Source organism: Meleagris gallopavo, chromosome 1 (genome assembly GCF_905368555.1).
Source record: "Meleagris gallopavo chromosome 1, MGAL_WU_HG_1.1, whole genome shotgun sequence".
Taxonomy (NCBI): Eukaryota; Metazoa; Chordata; class Aves; order Galliformes; family Phasianidae; genus Meleagris; species Meleagris gallopavo.
The window spans coordinates 153,902,849-153,923,003 of record NC_139404.1 but is presented as its reverse complement, the minus strand read 5'-3'; the positions used below and the strand labels follow the sequence as shown (position 1 = coordinate 153,923,003).

Here is a 20,155-nt window from a genome sequence, read left to right as displayed (position 1 = left end):
TCAACAGTGTGCAAAAATCCAGCTGCACCAGCTATTGTTTGCTTCTGTAAACATGGAATTGTCATTGTAGCCTCATAAAAGAACTAATTTTCTAAGACTTGTTAAATCCGTATGTTCTTTCTCTCTAGGGAATTCATCAAGTCATTTGTAATAGAACAACTTTTATTTCTGACTTCAGTATATAAAAGTCACCTTTCAGATACTTTTCACCTGCACCTGTATCTCTTAGGTATAGGAAAACCTACTTTGTTCAGGAGGAGCAGAAGGTTTTAAGTGTGTTCAGCCTCTGTTAGCAGTAATTTAATTCTTGGTATGCGGAGCAGTGAGAGCACTAAAACTCCACAGCTTTGTTAGAAATTTCTCTTGTTGATTGCCTGTTGCTGCTCTGAGTTAGCACTTAATCAAAGCCTGCTGAATCTGTAGGGCAGGCCCAGTAGGGTGGGAAGCTGCTTGTGACAACTGGTATCAAAGAAAAGTGTGCGAAAAGAGCTCTTGAACACTAGAACACACCCAATAGCTTTTGACACAGCTAGTGTCAAAAGATCTTTGCTTCTTTTTGTTTTTAAAGTGAGCAATAGAAGTAATTCAGCAGCACTGCCACTGTTCATGGCTGTTGGTTATGCAGTTCCTCTGATTCCAGGATCATCATCAGCACTCCTAGGAGGGAGGCAGTGGAACTTGCAGAAGTGATGTTCTTGTATTTCAGTGCTGATGGATCTGTTACCAGATTTGTATGGTACATGCTTTTTCAGTCCTCCTTTCCTGGTGCTCGGTACTTACAGCGTCACTACCACCTTTGGAGGATTAAAAAAGAAAGTCCATGTGTAGAGCTGTATTGCCAGGAGCTTCCCAAAAACGGAACTGGCTTCTGGTGTGGATATTGCCATGTGTACCGTTTTCAGTCTTGTGTTTCCAGAGTGCTTAGAACTTTCACTCAAACAGATGTAATTTGCTACTGGCTCTGTCTCTCAAGGCTCAGAGAGTCTGAAAAGGAAATGGTGCTTTTCTTTTTTAGCTCTATGAGGTTAAGTATTGCTTTCTTCATTTTGGCTATGTATCTTGACAATGTTTTCCTGGAATTCTGTCTTCATATAGTTTTATCAGGGCTTTCTTTTGTAGCTATATATATATGTATTTTTTTCTGTAGTGTTGCCTTCAGGACTTGGAATCAAATTTATAGTTTGACTGTTATCTAAAAGCTTTGATTAGCTGAAAGACAAAGCTGGATGCATGTAGGACAAGGATCTCTTCTAAGACCTTGTCTCTGAATCAGGGTTACTAGCTGTCAGGTTTTACTAGACAAATCTAATAATTCTATGGTGATAATGTTTCCTATCTGAAGGAAGAATGTTTCTATAGCCTTCAAAGAATGTACTACCCTATTGCATTCAAAGGGTCAGTTGGCATTAGATGTATCTATGTTGTAAAATTGAGGCGCCTATTCCTACCCCAGAAAGATTGTTTCCTAAGATTTCTTTTGAAGTTTCACATCTGTAATTAAAGGCAGCACTGGAAGCCTTCTCCAATTAATTTCCCTTCCCCTAAGCCTTTCCCATTCTTTCATGCAGTGCTTTAATTACCTGGCCTCTACGTTGTTCTCTGGAAAAGGCAGATAAGGCTTCAGTTCTAGGTCACATGTATGTCTCCTTCTCTTAATTATTATTTATACTTAGGTTGTACAGTAAAAAACTGCCAAGAAAAATATTCTACCAAAAACTATTAGTTTAGGGTGGTAGGTTAACATTGTGAAGTCTCCAGAAAGCATATGGATTTATGAAAACTGTCTTTTCAGTCCAGTGTTTTTCTGCTTCTTTGCTATGGCTATACAGCTGTGGCTATTATAGACTGCTAAGCATTGCTCTTGAGGACTAAAGGGTTTTTTTTCAGTCTCTAATGCGGTGATCCCAATGAACCTTTTCACCTAAGAGCACTTCAATGAAGAGCAGATAATCATCAGCTCAGATCCAGAGAAAAAGTGCTGTTGTGCTCTTCAACATCTCCATCAATGACATCGATGATGGGCTCCTGTGCACCCTCAGCAAGTTTGCTGATTGACACCAAGCTGAGTGATGCAGTAGACACATTAGAAGGAAGTGAAGACATCCAGAGGGACCTCAACAAAATCAAAATGTGGGCGCACGTGAACCTTGTGAGGTTTGGCACAGCAAAGGGCAAGGTTTTGCACTTGGGTCAGAGTAACCCCAGGTATGTATATAGACTGGAAGGAGCACTCCTTGAGAGTAGCCCTGCAGAGAAGGACCTTGGGGTCCTGGTATTTGAAAAACTGAACATGAGCCAGCAGTGTGCTCTAGCAGCTCAGAAAATGGTATCCTGAGCTCCATCAGAAGAGGGGTGGCCAGCAGGGACAAGGAGGGTGATTGTCCCTCTCTACACCACCTTCATGGAGCGCCATCTGGAGTACTGCATCCAGGTCTGGGTCCCCCAGTACAAGAAAGACAGGAAGCTGGAGAATATCCAGAGCTGGGCCACAAAGATAGTCAGAGAGCTGGAGCACCTCCCCCACGAAGACGGGCTGAGGGAGCTGGGCTTGTTCAGCCTGGAGAAGAGAGGGCTTTTTGACAAGGTACTCCACAAGGAGCAGATGCATTCTGGATGGCAGCAGGGAATTGCCTTGGCTGCTTGAGGGGCAGACCTGTCAGGGATCAGCTGACATTGTTCTCTGCTGTAATCTGATGCTAAGGGGGTGGAGCCAGGCGCAGCGGTGAACCAACCCCATGCATGTTTAAAATCTGCCTCTAGGGAGCACTGTGAACAGGATGAGCAAACAGGGCAAGGCATGGCAGTTTGTGTGGGGCGGGAGAGCAGGGTGTAGTATCTCTGTCCACTAGTAGACTGGCCACCTATTGGGTGCTTCCCCGACAGTATATGGTTGGTCTTTTGCAACCTGAGCAATTCTGTGATTTTATATCTCGCAATGGTATCCACCAGGCCGAAAGGTCTGGTGAGAAAGAAGGTGGCGATTCAGAAAGTCCCTGCCCAAAGAAGTGGCAGTTCAAGTCTCTGGCTCCAGCGAGTAAGTTACTACCAGAGAACGGAGGCAGGGACTCCACCTGTATGAGGTGTGAGCAGGTGGATGACCTGCTCAGTATAGTGGCTGCACTCAAGGAGGAGGTTGAGAGGTTAAGGAGTACCAGAGAGTGTGAGCAGGTGACAGTCTTGAAACTCTCTGCGAGACAGACACTGGCGATATTCACTAGACAGTGGTGGACCCCCTGTCCTGCCAATGCCGAGAAGAGAGAGGCAATTTGAGAGAAGAGGAGGAGTGGAAATGGGTCATGACTCAGCAATGTAAACAAACCCTGTCCTGACCATCCTCACTTCCCCAGGTGCCTCTGCAAAACAGGTTTGAGGCCCTGGAACTTGAGGGAAAGGTTAGTGAGGCTGCGGTGGGAGGTCCACCCACAGGGCTGTCTCGAAGCAGTCAACTCCACATCTCAAGACTGCCTCCACACGGAAAGAGAGAAGGGTGGTTGTCAGAGGCGACTCCTGGCTGAGAAGAACCGAGGGCCCTGTATGTCTGCCTGACCCTACCCATGGGGAGGTGTGCTGGCCCCCCTGTGGAACGGGTCAGGGATATCTCTAGGAAACTTCCTGGTCTGATTCACTCTCTGATTATTATCCTTTACCTACAGTTCATGCCAGCAGTGACGAAGTTGCTGAGAAAAGCCTAAGGACTATCAAAAAGAATTTCATGGGAATGGGGTGTGTAGTTTATGGAGCCGGGAGTGTAGGTGTTTTCTTCTATCCCTTCAAGTGGTGGGGAAGGATACTGAGAGGATCAGGAAAACCCACCTCAGAAAAAGGAATCAGAGGTTGGTGCAAACACAAGAGTCTTGGGTTTTTTTGACCATAGGACAATTTATTCTGCACTTGGCATGATGGCTACAGATAAAACTCACCTGCTTCCAAGGGGTCAAAGGATCATAGCCCAGGAACCAGTGGGACTCACTGAAAGGTCTTCAAACTAGGTATGAAGGGGGAAGAGAACAAAATGAGGGCCACTGGGGTTGAACGGGTAGTTTAAGGATTCACACCAAACTTGATGTGTGAAGAGGGTGGAGTACAAAGGGATGGAGAAGGGCAGGAGGAAGCAGTTGTTCTAGGGGATCCTCAATCCTCTAGAAAGCTGGTAAGACAGAAAGCCCAGCTGTAAAGCCTTTATACCCATTCTGGGAAATAAGCAGGAAGAGTTTGAAACTGTGAAGCACTTGGAAAATTGTGATCTTGCTGCTGTCACAGAAACATGGTGGAATGACTCCCATAACTGGAATACCATGATTGAGGGGTATCGGCTCTTTAGAAGGGATAGTCTAGATAGGAGGGCTGGGGGAGTTGCCCTCTATGTCAAAGACAGAGTAGACTGTGAGGAGCTCCCTCTGAGAAACAGTCAGGAGCAGGCTGAAAGCCTCTGGGTTAGAATTAGGGATAGGACTAATAAAGGCCAGCTGGTGATAGGGGTATACTACAGGCTGCCTGATCAAAGGGAGTCTGTTGACAGGGCCTTCTTGCTTCAGCTGCAGGAGGCGTCATACTCACAGGTTCTGTTCCTGTTGGGGGACTTCAACCATCTGTATATCTGTTGTAAAAACCACAAGTTCTGGTGATTCAGGAGACTCCTGGAATGCATTGATGATAACTTCCTGGTTCAGATATTGGACAAACCAACCAGAGGCAAAGCATTGCTGGACCTACTGCTCACTAACGTGGAAGAGATCATTAAAGGCGTTTATGGTTGGAGGCAGCCTGGGCTGCAGTGACCATGCCCTGGTTGAGTTTGTGATGTTGAGGAATGTGGGCCTGGCAAAGCTTGGGGTCAGGACCCTGAATTCCAGAAGAGCGAACTTCAGGCTGTTTAAGGAATTGTTGGCCAAAATCCCCTGGGATGCTGTGTTTAGAGACAAAGATGGTGAGGAAAGCTGGCTGTTCTCAAAGAATGCCTTCCAGAGAGCACAAGAGCTCTCCATCCCTCTGAATATGAAAGTGGGCAGAGGAGGCAGGAAACCAGCATGGCTTAGCAAGGAACTTCTGGGCAAACTGAGGGCAAAGAAAGGTACATATAGGTTTTGGGAACAAGGGCACATCACCTGGGAAGAATACAGGGATGCCATCTGGACTTGCAGACATGGGATCAGGAAAGGCACTGCACAGGCAAAGGATGTGAAAAACAATATAAGATGTTCTACAGGTACACTGGCCAGAAGAGACAGGCCAAAGCAAGTGTACTTCCTTTGGTAATGTAAAAGGAGAGCTGGCTTCAACAGCTGTGAAGAAGCTCACAGCTTGATGTACTGAATGAATTCTTTGTCTTGGTCTTCACTGGCAGCCAGGATTCTAATATTTCTCACATGCCTGCGCCCTGCATCCCTAAACCTCTAGGTGGGGACAGGGGCAGTAAATCCCCCCTACCCCCCACTGTAAGGGCAGAGCAAGTCCAAGACCGCTTCACAGGACTGAACGCATACACATCTATGGGGCCAGATGGCATGCATTCCAGGGTACTGAAGTAGCTGGCTGAGGTGGTTGCCAAGCCGCTCTCCATCATACTTGAAAAGCCGTGGCTGTCAGGTGAGGTCCGGGGTGACTGGAGGAAGGGTCATGTCACTCTCATTTACAAGAAAGGGAGTAAGGAGGACCTGGGGATCTACAAGTCTGTGAGCCTCACCTCTCTGCCTGGGAAGATCGTGGAACAGATCTTCCTGAATGATGTGCTTGATAACATGAGGAATGAGCATGTGATCTGAGACAGCCAGCACAGCTTCACCAGGGGAAGGTCATACCTAATCATTCTGGTGGCCTTTTACGATGGAGTGATAGCATTGGTGGACAAAGAGAAGGCGATCGATGTCATTTACCTGGACTTGAACAAGGCCTTTCACATGGTCCCCCACCACATCCTCATATCCAAATTAGAGAGATGTGGATTTGATGCGTGGACCACCTGATGGATAAGAAATTGATTGAAAGGCTGCAGGCAGAGGGTGGTGATCAATGGTTCTGTGTCCAGGTGTATTCCCCAGGGGACTGTCTTGGCCTACTACTCTTTAACATCTTTATCAATGACAAAAATGATGGAATCGAGTGTACCCTCAGTAAGTTTGCTGATGGACACCAAGCTGAGTGGTATGGTTGGCATGGTGGAAGGAAGGGATGCCATTCAGAGGAACCTGAATAGGCTTGAAAGATGGGCCCAGATGAACCTAATGAGGTTCAACGCAGCAAAGTGCAAGGTTTTGCACTTGGGCTAGAGGAATCGCAGACATTTAAACAGACTGGAAGGAGTAAACCTTGAGTAGCCCTGCAGAGAAAGACTTAAAGTTCCTGGTGTATGAAAAACTGAACATGAGCCAGCAGTGTGCTCTTGTAGCTCAGAAAGCAAATGGTATCCTGAGCTCCATCAGAAGAGGGGTGGCCAGCAGGGTCAAGGAGGATGACTGTCACTCTCTATTCTCCCCTTGTGAGGCCCCATCTGGAGTACTGCATCCAGGTCTGAGATGCCCAATACATGAAACATGTGGAGCTGATGGGAGGGGTCCAGAAGAGGACCACAAAGATTATCAGAGGGCTGGAGCACCTCCCCTACAAAAACAGGCTGAGGAAGTGTCAACGGTTTACAGACTGGTTTGGCCTAGTTCTGTGACTAGCAGAAAATAAGTATCTGCAGATCCACGCCTCCAGAAAAAGGGATAAGAGAAAAAAGGTAGAGAAATGGTCCCCAAAACAAAAAAAGCAGCGACGATCTGAGGAGAAACAAACTAATTTACCAAATAAGGTATCTGAACGCAAGATAACGCACTGTAACACATTATAACTAGAATTGGAGCTAATAAAACAAATATAATGAGAGAGTATCTGAAAGCTTAAGGCCTTACACTAATGCCAAGGCTATGCATGCAGTCCTGTGCAGGACGAGCAGCAGGGAGAAGAGCTGAAAATGGCAGGTCAGGTGATCTATGAAAGCTTTTATCCCCTCTCTGAACACAAAGTTCTCTAGGGTATGTAGTTGTTCTTTTCCAGACAGGTGCCTGAAACTGAAGCATTAACTCTTTTAACTCCCAGAGCACTACGTGTTATGATATGGAATACCAATAACGAAAAATCATAAAACCATGACAACAAGGCTGCGGGGTGACCTCATTGCAGCCTTCCTGTACCTGAAGGGAGCCTACAAACAGGAGGGGAGTCAACTCTTAATAATGATAGAGAATAGCAGGACAAGGGGAAAGGGTTTTAAGTTGAAGGAGGGACGATTTAGGTTGGATATCAGGGGGCAGTTCTTTACCAAGAGAGTGATGAGGAACAGGCTGCCCAGAGAGGTCGTGGATGCCCTATCCCTGGAAGTGTTCAAGGCCAGATTGGATGGGGTCCTGTATAATCAATATATGGATGTTATAATTAAAAAATATACATGAAAGTTAGGCTAAACATGTTATCACTCTAAAGAACAATGGATGGAAAGCTTACTCTTGTCCTGGGCTCACTGAGAAGAGTCCAAGAAGATCAATCTCCAAAAGAGATCCTTCCCCACTGGTAGTCAGCTCTTAAATGGAGTCTAGTAGAGATGGAGCCAGGCTCCACCCCTTCCAATAGCACAGGAGAATTGTTTTCACCTGTGCTCCCAGGGCTGACTCATTGCTTGCCTCAGGTGATCAATCAGAGATTCGGGCCATGATTCAGCTGTTCCCATACACTCCACCCCTTTACGGCATGAACCAATGATTGAGTTGACTAAAGGATAAGCTTTCTCTAATACAGAGATCTGATACATCACGGCGCTTATACAATTTCCATCCCAACACATGTTGATACATTTCAAGATGAGTGACAATCGGTAAACATTCAATATTCTTTTATGGCCAGTGCTCGATGATGTTAGTGGAGGCATGTGGTCATGAGGTGCAGGTCCATCCTATGCTCCATCAGTCCCATGTAGACCATCACCGGGTGTTGCATGTGATCTGACAGTAACACTGGAACGCTTTGATGGTGTTTTGTTCCTTCCAGTGATCCTGAAGGCTCAAAGACTCACGGGGAGTAATGCAGATGTTTCAGAGGTACCAGTAGGGGAAGGTCTGCTCTCCAGGGCAAATACAGGCCATACTTCTATCCTGGGTCAACACTTCGGTTTATACTGGGGCATGTCCCGGCCCGGACCTTGCACCTTCTGAGGATTTACAGCCCATCCTCTCTGTTGCAAATAGGCAGTTAATGAATCTGCTGCCTGTCCTACCGCCTCCAGTGAGTCTGATGTCAACAGGAGATCATCAATATAATTATATAAGTTAGTATCATCAGTTTTTTTCCAATTAGCCATGTCATGCGCCATTAGATTATGACAGTATGTCGGCAAATGCACATACCCTTGTGGCAGGACCTGAAAGGTCCACTGCCTGCCTCCCCACGTAAATGCAAACTGATCTTGCAATTCTTCAGCAATTGGGATACTGAAGAATGCATTTGCTAAATCTAGGACACAATGATAAGTCTTTATCTCCCTACTTAATGTGTCCACTAGGGAGGCAATACTGGGTACAGCTGGATGAATAGGCGGCATGACCTTACTTTAATTCTCTGTAATCCACCATCATTCTCTGCATGCCATCCAACTTCCGCACTGGCCATATAGGGGGAATTATATGGGCTGTGAGCAGGTCTTATAATGCCTACTTTTCCTAATTCCTGCACCTTTCTTGATTTCATCTTGTCCACTCGGGAGCCTATAATGTCTTAAGTTAGTAATCCGGCATGGTTTTGGCAGGTAAATAGGCCCATGTTTCGCATGGCCTCTTAATATTGCCTGCACCACCCGGATACTAATACATCTCTGTCGAAGTCTGAACTCTCCCACAGCTGTCTGGAGAGCCAGGCCGCATAGAATATCTATGCCCAAGATGTATTCCTGGACTGGGGCAATAGACACTTTATACTCCCAGGGTGGGATACGCCCAACCCCCAATTTCAACCATATTTGGGTGACAGGAATAGTCTGTCCCCCAAAACCACCAATCATCACTCTGTCTTCATCAGATTTACTTGGATCTCCGTAGATAATTGATGTTTCTGTTCCAGTGTCCACTAACGCCATAACTCTCTGAATATTTTTTTGGGACCAATAAATTTGAGAATTTGACCATATCAGGGCCAGCAAATGTAACTTCATAAATTGCTTCCTTTAGGCCTAGTTCGCAGATATAATTTTGAAGGTCCTCCATGGAGGACCACATCCCTGTATGAAGAGGTATATGGGATTTATTCGGCCATACCATACAGCAGGCTGCCAATAACCATTCTATTATAGAATAGTTTTCATTAAGATATTGAATACCCACATACAACCTCTGCCTGAGGGCAGGACGGACAGTCAAGGTGGCCAACTTGGATATTTCCAGGCCATTCATTACAACGCTTTCTGCCCCAGAATCCCACAGTCTTAATAACAAAGCTGGCACATTTTCTTTAGGCTTCTGCTGAAATCGCTGTTCTAAATCCATCAATTCCATTGCCCATATGGCTGGGCCAAGTTACGTGCAAATGAGTCTGGGCAAAGGGCCCAGAACTCTCTGACCTGGAAGTCTCGGATGGAGAGAGGAATAAATCCCCCATGATTCAGGAGGAAACAGTCAGAGGCCTACTATTCTATGTGGACTGCCATAAGTCCATGGGGCTGGATGAGATCCATCTGAAAGTGCTGAGGGAACTGGTGGAGGTGATAGCCAAGCCACTTTCCATCATCTGTCAGCATTACTGGTCAGCTGGGGAAGACAGGATACTTGCCAATGTGACTGTTCTACAAGAAGGATCGTAAGGAAGATCTGGGGTCCTACAGCCTGTCAGCGTGACGTCGGTGCCAGGAATGGTTATGGAGCAGATCATCTTGAGTGACATTACACAGTATGTGTGAGGCAACCAGGGGATCAAGCCCAGCCAGCATGGATTTATGAAGGGCAGGGCCTGCTTGACCAACCTGATCTCCTTCTATAATGGAATGACCCACCTGGAGGGTGAGGGAAAGGCTGTTGATGTGATCTGCCTTAACTTCAGCAAAGCCTCCCACAATGTCTACCTCAGTACTCTCCTGCAGAAGTTGGCAGCCCGTGGCTTGGACAGGTACTTCTTGGCTGTGTAAGCAACTGGCTGGAGAGCTGGGCCCAGTGAGTGGTTGTGAATGGAGTTAAGTGCAGCTGGTGACCGGTCACGAGTGGTGTTCCCCTGGGGTCAGTGCTGGGGCCTGTCCTCTTCAATATCTTGATTGATGGCCTGGATGAGGGCATTGAGTGCACCCTCACTGAGTTTGCAGATGACACCAAGTTGGCTGGAAGTATCGACCTACCTGGGGGAGTGAGGCCCTACAGAGGGATATGGACAGGCTGGATCGCTGGGCTGAGTTGAATGGGATGAGGTTCAACACGGCCAAGTGCCAGGTCCTGCACTTTGGCCACAACAACCCCAGGCAGCGCTACAGGCTTGTGGCTGAGTGGCTGGATGACTGTGAAGAGGAAAGGGACCTGGGGGTATTGGTTGATGCTCAACTGAACATGAGGCAGCAGTGTGCTCAGGTGGCCAAGAAGGCCAATGCCATCCTGGCTTGCATCAGAAATGGTGTGGCCAGCAGGAGCAGGGAGGTATTCATCCCCCTGTACTCAGCACTGGTGAGGCCGCACCTCGAGTACTGTGTTCAGTTTTGGGCCCCTCACTGCAAGAAAGACATCAAGGCCCTGGAGCATGTTCAGAGAAGGGCTCGTGAGGGGTCTGGAGCACAGGTCTTACTGGGGAGCGGCTGAAGGAGCTGAGATTGTTCAGTCTGGAGAAGAGGAGGCTAAGAGGAGACCTTATTGCTTTCTATAACTACCTGATGGGAGGTTGTAATGACCTTGGGGTTGGCCTCTTCTCCTGTGTAACTGTGATGGAACTAGACAGAATAGCTTCAAGCTGTGCCACAGGAGATTTAGGCTGCACGTTAGGAAATACTGCTTTTCTGAAAGAGTGGTCCGGCACTGGAACTGGTTGTCCAGGGAGGTGGTGGAGACACCGACCCTTGAGGTGTTCAAGGAACGTTTGGTCGTTGTGTTGAGGAACATGGTTTAGTAAGAACTATTGGTGATCAGTGGATGGTTGGACTGGGTGATCCTGTGGGTCTTTTCCAACCTTGCTGATTCTGTGATTCTATGATTCTAAAAGTACAATGGTTAAGGAATTTCCATAAGGGATAGCCAGCGTTTTAAAAGTTTTTTTTGTGTGTTTTCCTGGATCCAATATTTTAGTTCCCATAACAGTGTCTTAAGATATCTATAGAGTTAAAAGGGGACAATTTTGTGAATTACTGTGGGAGTGAAATACCTGTAAATAAGCACTTTTTTTTCCCCTTCTTTTTTTTTTTTTCCCCATTTTTTTTTTCTTTCACTCCATCTATGATTGACACACAAATCAATATCAATTACCAAATTAAATTGGGATTTGGCTGATTATTTTTTTTTCTGGAAGTTTCTGAATCATCAGATGTCTTTCTTCTTTTTCAAATAGACCAGCAAGTATCTTCACAAGCATCCTGGCTTTAAAATGTTGCAATAGTAGTATGACTTCTGTCCCGTAACAGCACATAGTGTACAAACCTGTACTGTGTATGAAGGCTACTAGTGGGCTACAAAGGTGGGCTAGTGGACAAAAGCCTTAGGAATTGTTAAGAAAAAATAGGTATGTTAATCAACTATCTGCTAGATGTCCAAATACTTAGAGAAATGGAAATAGTACCATCTCAATATTTGTAAGTGGACTTCTCAACTTTCAGTCCGTAAATGTTTTAAGTAATTATCAATGTAGCTGTGGTAATTTTAAAATGTCTTGCCTTCTAGAACTATGAAAACGAGAGGCGAAGTCGGTCAGAACTTGAGGTTAAATGCCAACGCTTAACACTGGAACTGGCTGATACCAAGCAGATGATTCAACAAGGTGATTACAGACAAGAGAACTATGATAAAGTAAAATGGTAGGTATCTCTAAAAGTTTTCTACTAACATACAAATATTAATAGATAACTCTAGTTTTGTCAGTCAGGATTGAAGTTCCATTTCATGATCTTTTTTTTGCTCATATGCACCTCATTTTTCTGACTTCTATCCACTAATGGCTCAATTGTCTCTTGTAGAATAAAATGAAAAACACTACAGAATCTGATGCAAATTAAAGTTTACATCTTCAGTGAAATAGGTTACATTCTTCAATTTACTGTATTTTCAGAAGAGCTCGCCAGTTGCATTGCATCTAAAAATGTGTGAACTGTTGATATTAAACATTTTAAAACATATTTTTTTCAGAGTTTAAAACCTATCATTTAATAGAAGGCCCAGTGCTTAACTGCAGTGTGATTGCACAGTAAATAGAGAGTAGAACCTTGGAAATTCATGTTTGAAACCTTAAACATTAAGATTTATGGTTGTTAAACATGTTAAAGGATTTTTATAGGTCAGATTCTAAAATTCTACTTGCTAGAGAATCTTAGGATAACTTTCAAGCGTCTCTCTTCGTTTAAAAAATATGAGTTCTTGCCTGTGCATTGAATGCTGATAATATAAGCAAAAGAGTGAAAATGGACTTCTTATAAATATTCTCATAGACACGTACTTCACAGTCCAGCTCCTAATGGCTTTTTCAGTGTACTTACAAAAAATCTGGCCCTTGGTAGATTTGTTGGGAAATGGATTCAAAAATGAGATTGGTGAATAGAAAATACTCTGTCAGTTCCTTGTTCATATTGAATAAGGTCAAATACTGTTACTGAAACAAATGACTGTGCCACTAACCCATCTGAAAGAGAGTCTGTCTTCTGGATAACTGTTCACAGCCATTATACTAAACTAACCTTGGAATCTAGAAGCTTGTTGCAAATAGGATGGATTGATGCTATGGTTTGCTTCCTGTGTACAACTGTATCTCATTAAGTGAATTGTAATAACTTTCTTGTGAAAGGACCTAGTGTTTAACAGTGTACATTTTAAATAAGTCTTGAGTTGAAAAAGGCATGAATGAACGTGCCAGACCTATATTTGAGAGAGTAGGCACAGACGAAGGGGAGGGGTAGAGCGTTACTGGCATGCCTGCATCAGGATATTTGGGAGCATTACAGGAGTTAATCACTTCCAGACTCATTTCTGCCTTTAAAAATTCTCTGTTAAATCTTCTGGTTCTTGTGTACTACAAGTTATCTTAGTTTTAAAACTATGATATGTGTATTAAAAAGCTGGTGAGATTTTTTTTTCAAAATGCAGGCTTATGCGGGCTCATTCATTCCACTGTTCTGACAGGATAAGATACAGTGGTGACATAAAGCTGCTGCTTTGTACATATGGAAATCACCATTATTGAGGACACAGCATAAACTTTGCAAGTGTGTTATATGAATTTTAACGTGAGAAGAATAGTACAACTCCCGCTGGCATCAAGTGACTGTGTACAAGGGAAAGAAGAAGATGAAAACAATTCTACTTAGCTTTCTGTCTGATTAGGAAGATGTCTGAGTAGGATGAAGACTAGGATCTAATCAGACAAATGTCTTCATGCAAATTCAATGTCTACGAAAGATTCAAGAGAATGTCATAGGAAATAGCATTAAAAACTTGACAAAACTAAAAGGTTGGGCAAGAGTGCTTAAAACTCATTGCTAATTGGAGAACTAAATAACCCAAAGTTACACAAAAAAAAATAAATCAGAAGTGAATGAAATAATTTAGGATAGAAATTCAAAATTACTGTACTGTAATTAAGGATTATTGTTTAAATACGTAAGAAAATTCTTTCCTATGTGATTCAATTGCAAGAGTAGTAACTAAGAAAGATTATCATCAGTGGTGGAATTCATTGTCATGAACTGAAAGAAGCCAGAGAAATTAAGAATGAAAAAGATTCTTATTCATTACATCTTACACATTTTACCTTATTTTCACAGTGAACGAGATGTATTTGAACATGAATTGTCAGAACTCAGAAGAAAATACGAAATACTGGAGATGTCACATAAAGCACAAGCTAAAGAAAGAAATGATTTATCAAAGGAGGTAAACATTAAACTTCCTATTTTTTGTAATTGTCTTGTTTGTCACCTCATTTATTCAGCAGTCACAGTGGTTCAGTGATGGCTCTCTGTTGAGCACTTCTGATTCAAAGGACTCAAGACACATTTGCAATGTTTCCAAATCCGCAACCTTGATCTATGGGATTTTGATAGTTTATTCTAGTACAAGCTTCTATTACTCAGTATCCAATCATTATTTCTGCATCTAAATTGTTTTCAGGGAAGACTTCTTCACTAAACTTCCAGGATTAGTTTTTCATCTTAAGCTAGTTAGGAGTGAATCATCCAAAACTCTCTGCATCACTAATTTTTATTTTTATCTGAGGTAGGTGTAACTTTACAACAGCTTTTCTGGAGTGAGAGAGTTTTAATGAACCTCAAAGAAGAAGTTATTACAGTTGTCTAATTTTTGGATGGTTTAATGCAACTCAATGCAACTTCCATGCAAAAACAAGACCAGTTTTTAAGCTGGGTTTATGTATAGAAATCTTCCCAGAAAACACCAAGAGAGTATACAATTGTGTTTATACAGCAGGTATTCCAGAGGAAGAGAAATTTTGAGAGTGTTGTAGCCAGTATGACTGTGGATTCACACCAAAACTCAAAGTCAGTATCTGTGATTTCTGATTTAGTACTATCACTGCTTAATACCTCAATGTTAGTAGATACTCAGGAATATTAAAGGACAATTCACATCTTTTCAGGGGACAGCTACGAGAAATCAGTCATGAAAATTCATAAAATCAATTTTATTGAAGTCTTTTTTTCAGCATAGGATTTCAACTTACATTAACTGTAATTATTAGTTTTTTTCAGTTCAATGGATTTACAAAAGAGAAGTAAAATGAAAAAGTATGCATATGTATGTTGGTTAAATATTTATCTTTAAGCTCATGTTACAGTGTTATTTTTAATTTATAGCTGGCAACCATACAACAGTCCCTCAACCTCTTGCAAAAAGATAAAGATTACCTTAATCGCCAGAACATGGAGCTTAGTGTTCGCTGTGCACATGAAGAAGATCGTCTTGAAAGGCTTCAGATTCAGTTGGAGGATGCCAAAAAAGCTAGAGAAGAAATGTATGAAAAATATGTTGCATCCAGGTAAGTTCTGTGTTCATTTCTATCAATAGCCAAATATGTTTAACTGTTTTGCCTTGTTTCTTGCACAAACCCTGTATAAAATTTTTCAGCTTCTAGAAGTTGTGTATTGGTTCCATATTTGTGTAACTGGAAAGAACTTTTCTTGGTTTATCAACTATTTATTTCTTAAAAAATTGATATGAGACTCCATAGCACTGAAACTATCTGTATTCTTCTGTGTAGATAAAGATTTACTAAGGTAACCTTAATTGCAAAATAGAGAAAAGTGATTGTAAGTGCCTGTGTTGCACCTCTTTTTTTTTCCCAAATGAATCGTACTAAAACTAAGAGTATGTGAAAGATAATCTAATTTGGAGAATAAAATATTTTCACAAACAAGTAAAATTGGACGTCGTATGTTACATCATCTCTCTGTCATTCATATCTCAAGTTTGACTGCAGATACTCTAGTAGTAGACTTGAGAAACAAATTGATCATTGTGTGCTAGCCACAGTGGTAAACAGTGTCAAGTTTTTGTGTAATTTCAGTTGCTGCAGGTCTATGTATACAATGTCAAGTAGAAAATTCTACATTATTTAGCAATGTCTTGCTTCATGTATAGCGCTATACAACAGAAATTCTAATCATATTAAGTTTTTTCTTACTCAGAATTCACGGTTATTAAATTCATGTAATTTCCCTACCTACAGATGATAAATAACACTTCAAAATTTACTCCCAAATGATATTAGATATTTGCTTATATGTACTTTGCTAATAGTCAGCAATATCCTTAGAACATCAAAAAATATCATGGAATATAGAATCATAGAATCACAAGCTTGGAAAGAACCTACAAAATCATCTCATCCAACTGTACTCCTATCAACATTACTACCCACTAAGCTACTAAACCATATCTTGTAGCACTTCATTCAGATGCCCACTGAATAGTGCCAGAGATAGTGATTCCACCACCTCCCTGGGCAGCCCATTCTAGTGCCTGACCACACTTTCAGAGAAAAAGTTTTTCCTTACATCTAATCTAAATCTCCTATGGCACAACTTGTCGCCTTTTCCTCAGGTCCTGTTTGTTGGCCTGAGAGAAGAGGCCAAATCCCTCCTCATTGCAACCTCCCTTCAGGCAATTACAGAGTGCAATGAAGTCTCTCCAGAGCCTCCTCTTCTCCAGACTGAACAATCTCAGCTCCTTCAGCCGCTCCCCAGTAAGACCTGTGCTCCAGACCCCTCACGAGCCCTTCTCTGAACATGCTCCAGGGCCTTGATGTCTTTCTTGCAGTGAGGGGCCCAAAACTGAACACAGTACTCGAGGTGCGGCCTCACCAGTGCTGAGTACAGGGGGATGAATACCTCCCTGCTCCTGCTGGCCACACCATTTCTGATGCAAGCCAGGATGGCATTGGCCTTCTTGGCCACCTGAGCACACTGCTGCCTCATGTTCAGTTGAGCATCAACCAATACCCCCAGGTCCCTTTCCTCTTCACAGTCATCCAGCCACTCAGCCACAAGCCTGTAGCGCTGCCTGGGGTTGTTGTGGCCAAAGTGCAGGACCTGGCACTTGGCCGTGTTGAACCTCATCCCATTCAACTCAGCCCAGCGATCCAGCCTGTCCATATCCCTCTGTAGGGCCTCACTCCCCCAGGTAGGTCGATACTTCCAGCCAACTTGGTGTCATCTGCAGACTTACTGAGGGTACACTCAATCCCCTCATCTAGGTCATCAATCAAGATATTAAACAAGATGGGTCCCAGTACTGACCCCAGGGGAACACCACTCTTGACAGGTCACCAGCTTGATTTAACTCCATTAACTACTACCCTCTAGCCAGTTCCTTACCCAAAGAAGGGTATACGTATCCATGTCACGGACAGCCAGTTTCCCCAAGAGAATACTGTGGGAGACCATGTGGGAAAGGCTTTGTTGAAGTTTAGGTAGATTACATCAACAGCCTTTTCCTCATCTATCAAACTAGTCACACGGTCATAGAAGGAGATGTGGTTGGTCAAGCACGTCCTGCCTTTCATGAACCCATGCTGGCTGGGCCTGATCCCATGGCTGCCACGTATGTGCCATGTGATCTCACCCAAGGTGATTTGCTCCATAACTTTCCCTGGTACCGAGGTCAGGCTGACAAGCCTGTAATTCCCCAGATCCTCCTTATGACCCTCTTGTAGATGGGATTCACATCAGCAAGCCTCCAATCCTGAAACCTCTCCAGACAACCAGGAGTGCTGATAGATGGTGGAAAATGGCTTGGCAATCACCCCTCAGCACCCGAGGGTGTAGCCTGTCTGGTCCCATGGACTTGTGACAGTCCAGATGGAGGAGGAGATTTCTAACTGTCTCCACCTGAATTGCCAGGGGCATATTCTGCAAACCATCCCAGACTTCCAGGTCAGGGCGTAAAGTGTCCTGAAGATAACTGTCAAAGGCAGATGTAAAACAAGAGTTGAGTACCTCAGCCTTTTCCTTATCCACAGTGGTCATATTTGCTGCTGCATCAAGTAAGGGATGGAAATTCTCCTTGTTTTTTCTCTTACTGTTAGTATATTTGTAAAAGGATTTGTTGTTCTCTTTTACTGCAGTGGCCAATCTGAGTTCAAGCTGGGCTTTTGCCTTCCTAACTTCCTCCCTGCATATCATAGCAACTTTTTTGTAGTCTCCCCAAGTAGCCTGTTCCTTCTTCCAGAGACTTAGACTCTCTGAGATGTAGACTCTTTTTCCTCAGAGTCTCAACAATAGTTCCCAGCTCATCCACACCAGTCTTTTTCCCCTACGGCTCGCCCTAGGGCACTCAGGAACAGCCTGTTCTTGTGCCTTTAAGATTTCCATCTTGAGGAGCATCCAAGGCTTCCTGGACCCCCTTACCCTGAAGGAGCAACTCCCAAGGGACCCCTGCAACAAGCATCTTGAACAGATCAAAGTCCACCCTCTGGAAGTTCAAGATAGCAGTTTTGCCAGTCACCCTTCTGGCATCTCCAAGAGTAGCAACCCCTGTAATTTCATGGTTGCTCTGCCCAAGACAGTCCCCAACCTTCACAGCTCCCACCAGTCCTTCTCTGTTAGTGAAGAGCAGGTCTAGCAGGGCACTACCCCTGGTAGGCTCTCGTACTAGCTGTGTAAGGAAGCTATCTCCCACACACTCTAGAAACCTCCTGGACTGCTTCCTCTGCACTTTATTATATTTCTAACGTATATCAGTGAAATTGAAGTCTCCCATGAGAATGAGTACTGGGGGTTGCACACCTTCGGCAAGCTGCTCATAGAATGCCTCGTCCTTCTTTTCATCCTGATTAGGCAGTCTATAACAGAGCCCCACCAAGATGTCGCCCCTACAGGCCTTCCCCCTGATCCACATCCATGGACACTCAACTTAATCGTTCCCAACCTGAAGCTCTTCAACATCAGAACACTCTTTAATATAAAAGGGCCACACCACCACCCTTCCTTCCTTGTCTGTCCCTTCTGGAGAGCTTTTAACTATCCATCACAGTCATGGGAATGGTCCCACCATGTTTCAGTATTAGCAAATAGGTCATAATTAGCCCGCTACACAATCGCTTCCAGCTCCTCCTGTTTGTTGCCCATGCTGTGTGCATTGGTGTAGATGCACTTCAGCTGAGACATCTGCCTCACCTCCAGATCCAGCATTGTTCCTTTAGGTTCCTCTCTGGTGAGCCCTGTTTTGTCCTTTTCCCCCATGTTAGCTAGTTTAAAGCTCTCTCAATAAGCCCTGCTAGCTCCTGCACTAGAATTTGTTTATCCCTTTGAGACAGGTGAGTTCAATTCATGGACAACAGGCCAGGGGCTGAGTAAACTGCCCCATGGTAAAAAAAAAAAACAAAAAACAACCAAAGTTCCTGCCTCGATACCAGCCTCTAAGCCAACTATTCATTACCTCTGTTTTCATTATTTTATGATTCTATTCCTCTCTCAAGATCCAGGGCCTGAAACCTGTTATGGAGGGGCACCTGGGAAAGCGAGATAGGTAGTAGGGGGGAGGAAGGGTTGCCGCTGATGCCAAACTGGGATTTGCTTCTAACCCTTCTTGTCTTTTTGGTCCCCTACCTCAGTGCAACAAGGCAGGGGCTCCACTGCACTGTGGGGGCATCCCCCCAGTGCTCTTTCCTCTGGCACACTAGGGAGTTACTCCACCAATCAATCTCCTGCTCACATGCCCTGAAGCTCCTTAGTCTCTCCACCTCCTTCTTGAGCTCAGCCACCATTGTGAGCTGACCTTCCACCTGAGCACAGTCTCCCTGCTGCCCTTGCCTGGCATCAGAAAACCCACTGCAACCAGAGGCCTGAACAGACACATGTCTGAGCTTGCCCTCCATCTGGGTTGGCACAGTCTCTTTTGCGAGCTATCTGTCTAGTGGAGAACATGCTAAATTGGTTTTCTTGCAGACTGCCAATAGGTGAGCTGGTTTCCCAAGCGAGTTGGCACAGAGCTGCACCAGCTCTGAAGCAGGTGACTTCAACCACCTTGTGTTTGTCCTGCCTGATTTGAGCTGAGACTGTTTATAACCTGGAGGTCTAATCAGGGTCAAGGGTGGGCAGTGCCAGCTCCACCCACACTACCTCAGCAGCTTGCCCACAAGTTGCCAGCTGCCCTCAGCTCAGTGAAGCACTTTATCTGGCTTCAAAAAGCCCCCAAAACAGGCTTTTTGGCCTTTTTTTGTTATAGATCCCTTCCCCAGTGCAGGCTTATCTGCCCTGAAGCTGATCTCTGCAGAATGACAAACCCAGTTGATTAAATGACCATCTTCTTGAGCTTAAGAGAATTAAGCCAGTTCAGCTTTCTTTCAGTTGCATCCTTTTGCTTGAACCGCAAGGTGTAACTGCAAATTTGTATAAATCTATAAATCTTGTGTCCTGGTAAAATTTATTTGATGTGTTCTAAATGTGATTCTCCTGTAACTACTAAAATACATTGTTTTCTAAATGGGCATTTAAGAGCACTGTACT

At 44.1% G+C, this 20,155-nt stretch overlaps 1 protein-coding gene across 1 annotated transcript in view; it reads left to right on the top strand.

The window, feature by feature from the left end:
- Positions 1-20,155, top strand: part of PIBF1 (progesterone immunomodulatory binding factor 1) — a 215,130-nt gene that overhangs the window by 58,614 nt on the left and 136,361 nt on the right. The window contains exons 5-7 of the mRNA XM_085215745.1: positions 11,868-12,001; positions 13,958-14,066; positions 15,005-15,186. Coding sequence (XP_085071871.1) covers positions 11,868-12,001; positions 13,958-14,066; positions 15,005-15,186 — 425 coding nt within the window. The remainder of the gene's footprint in view (positions 1-11,867; positions 12,002-13,957; positions 14,067-15,004; positions 15,187-20,155) is intronic.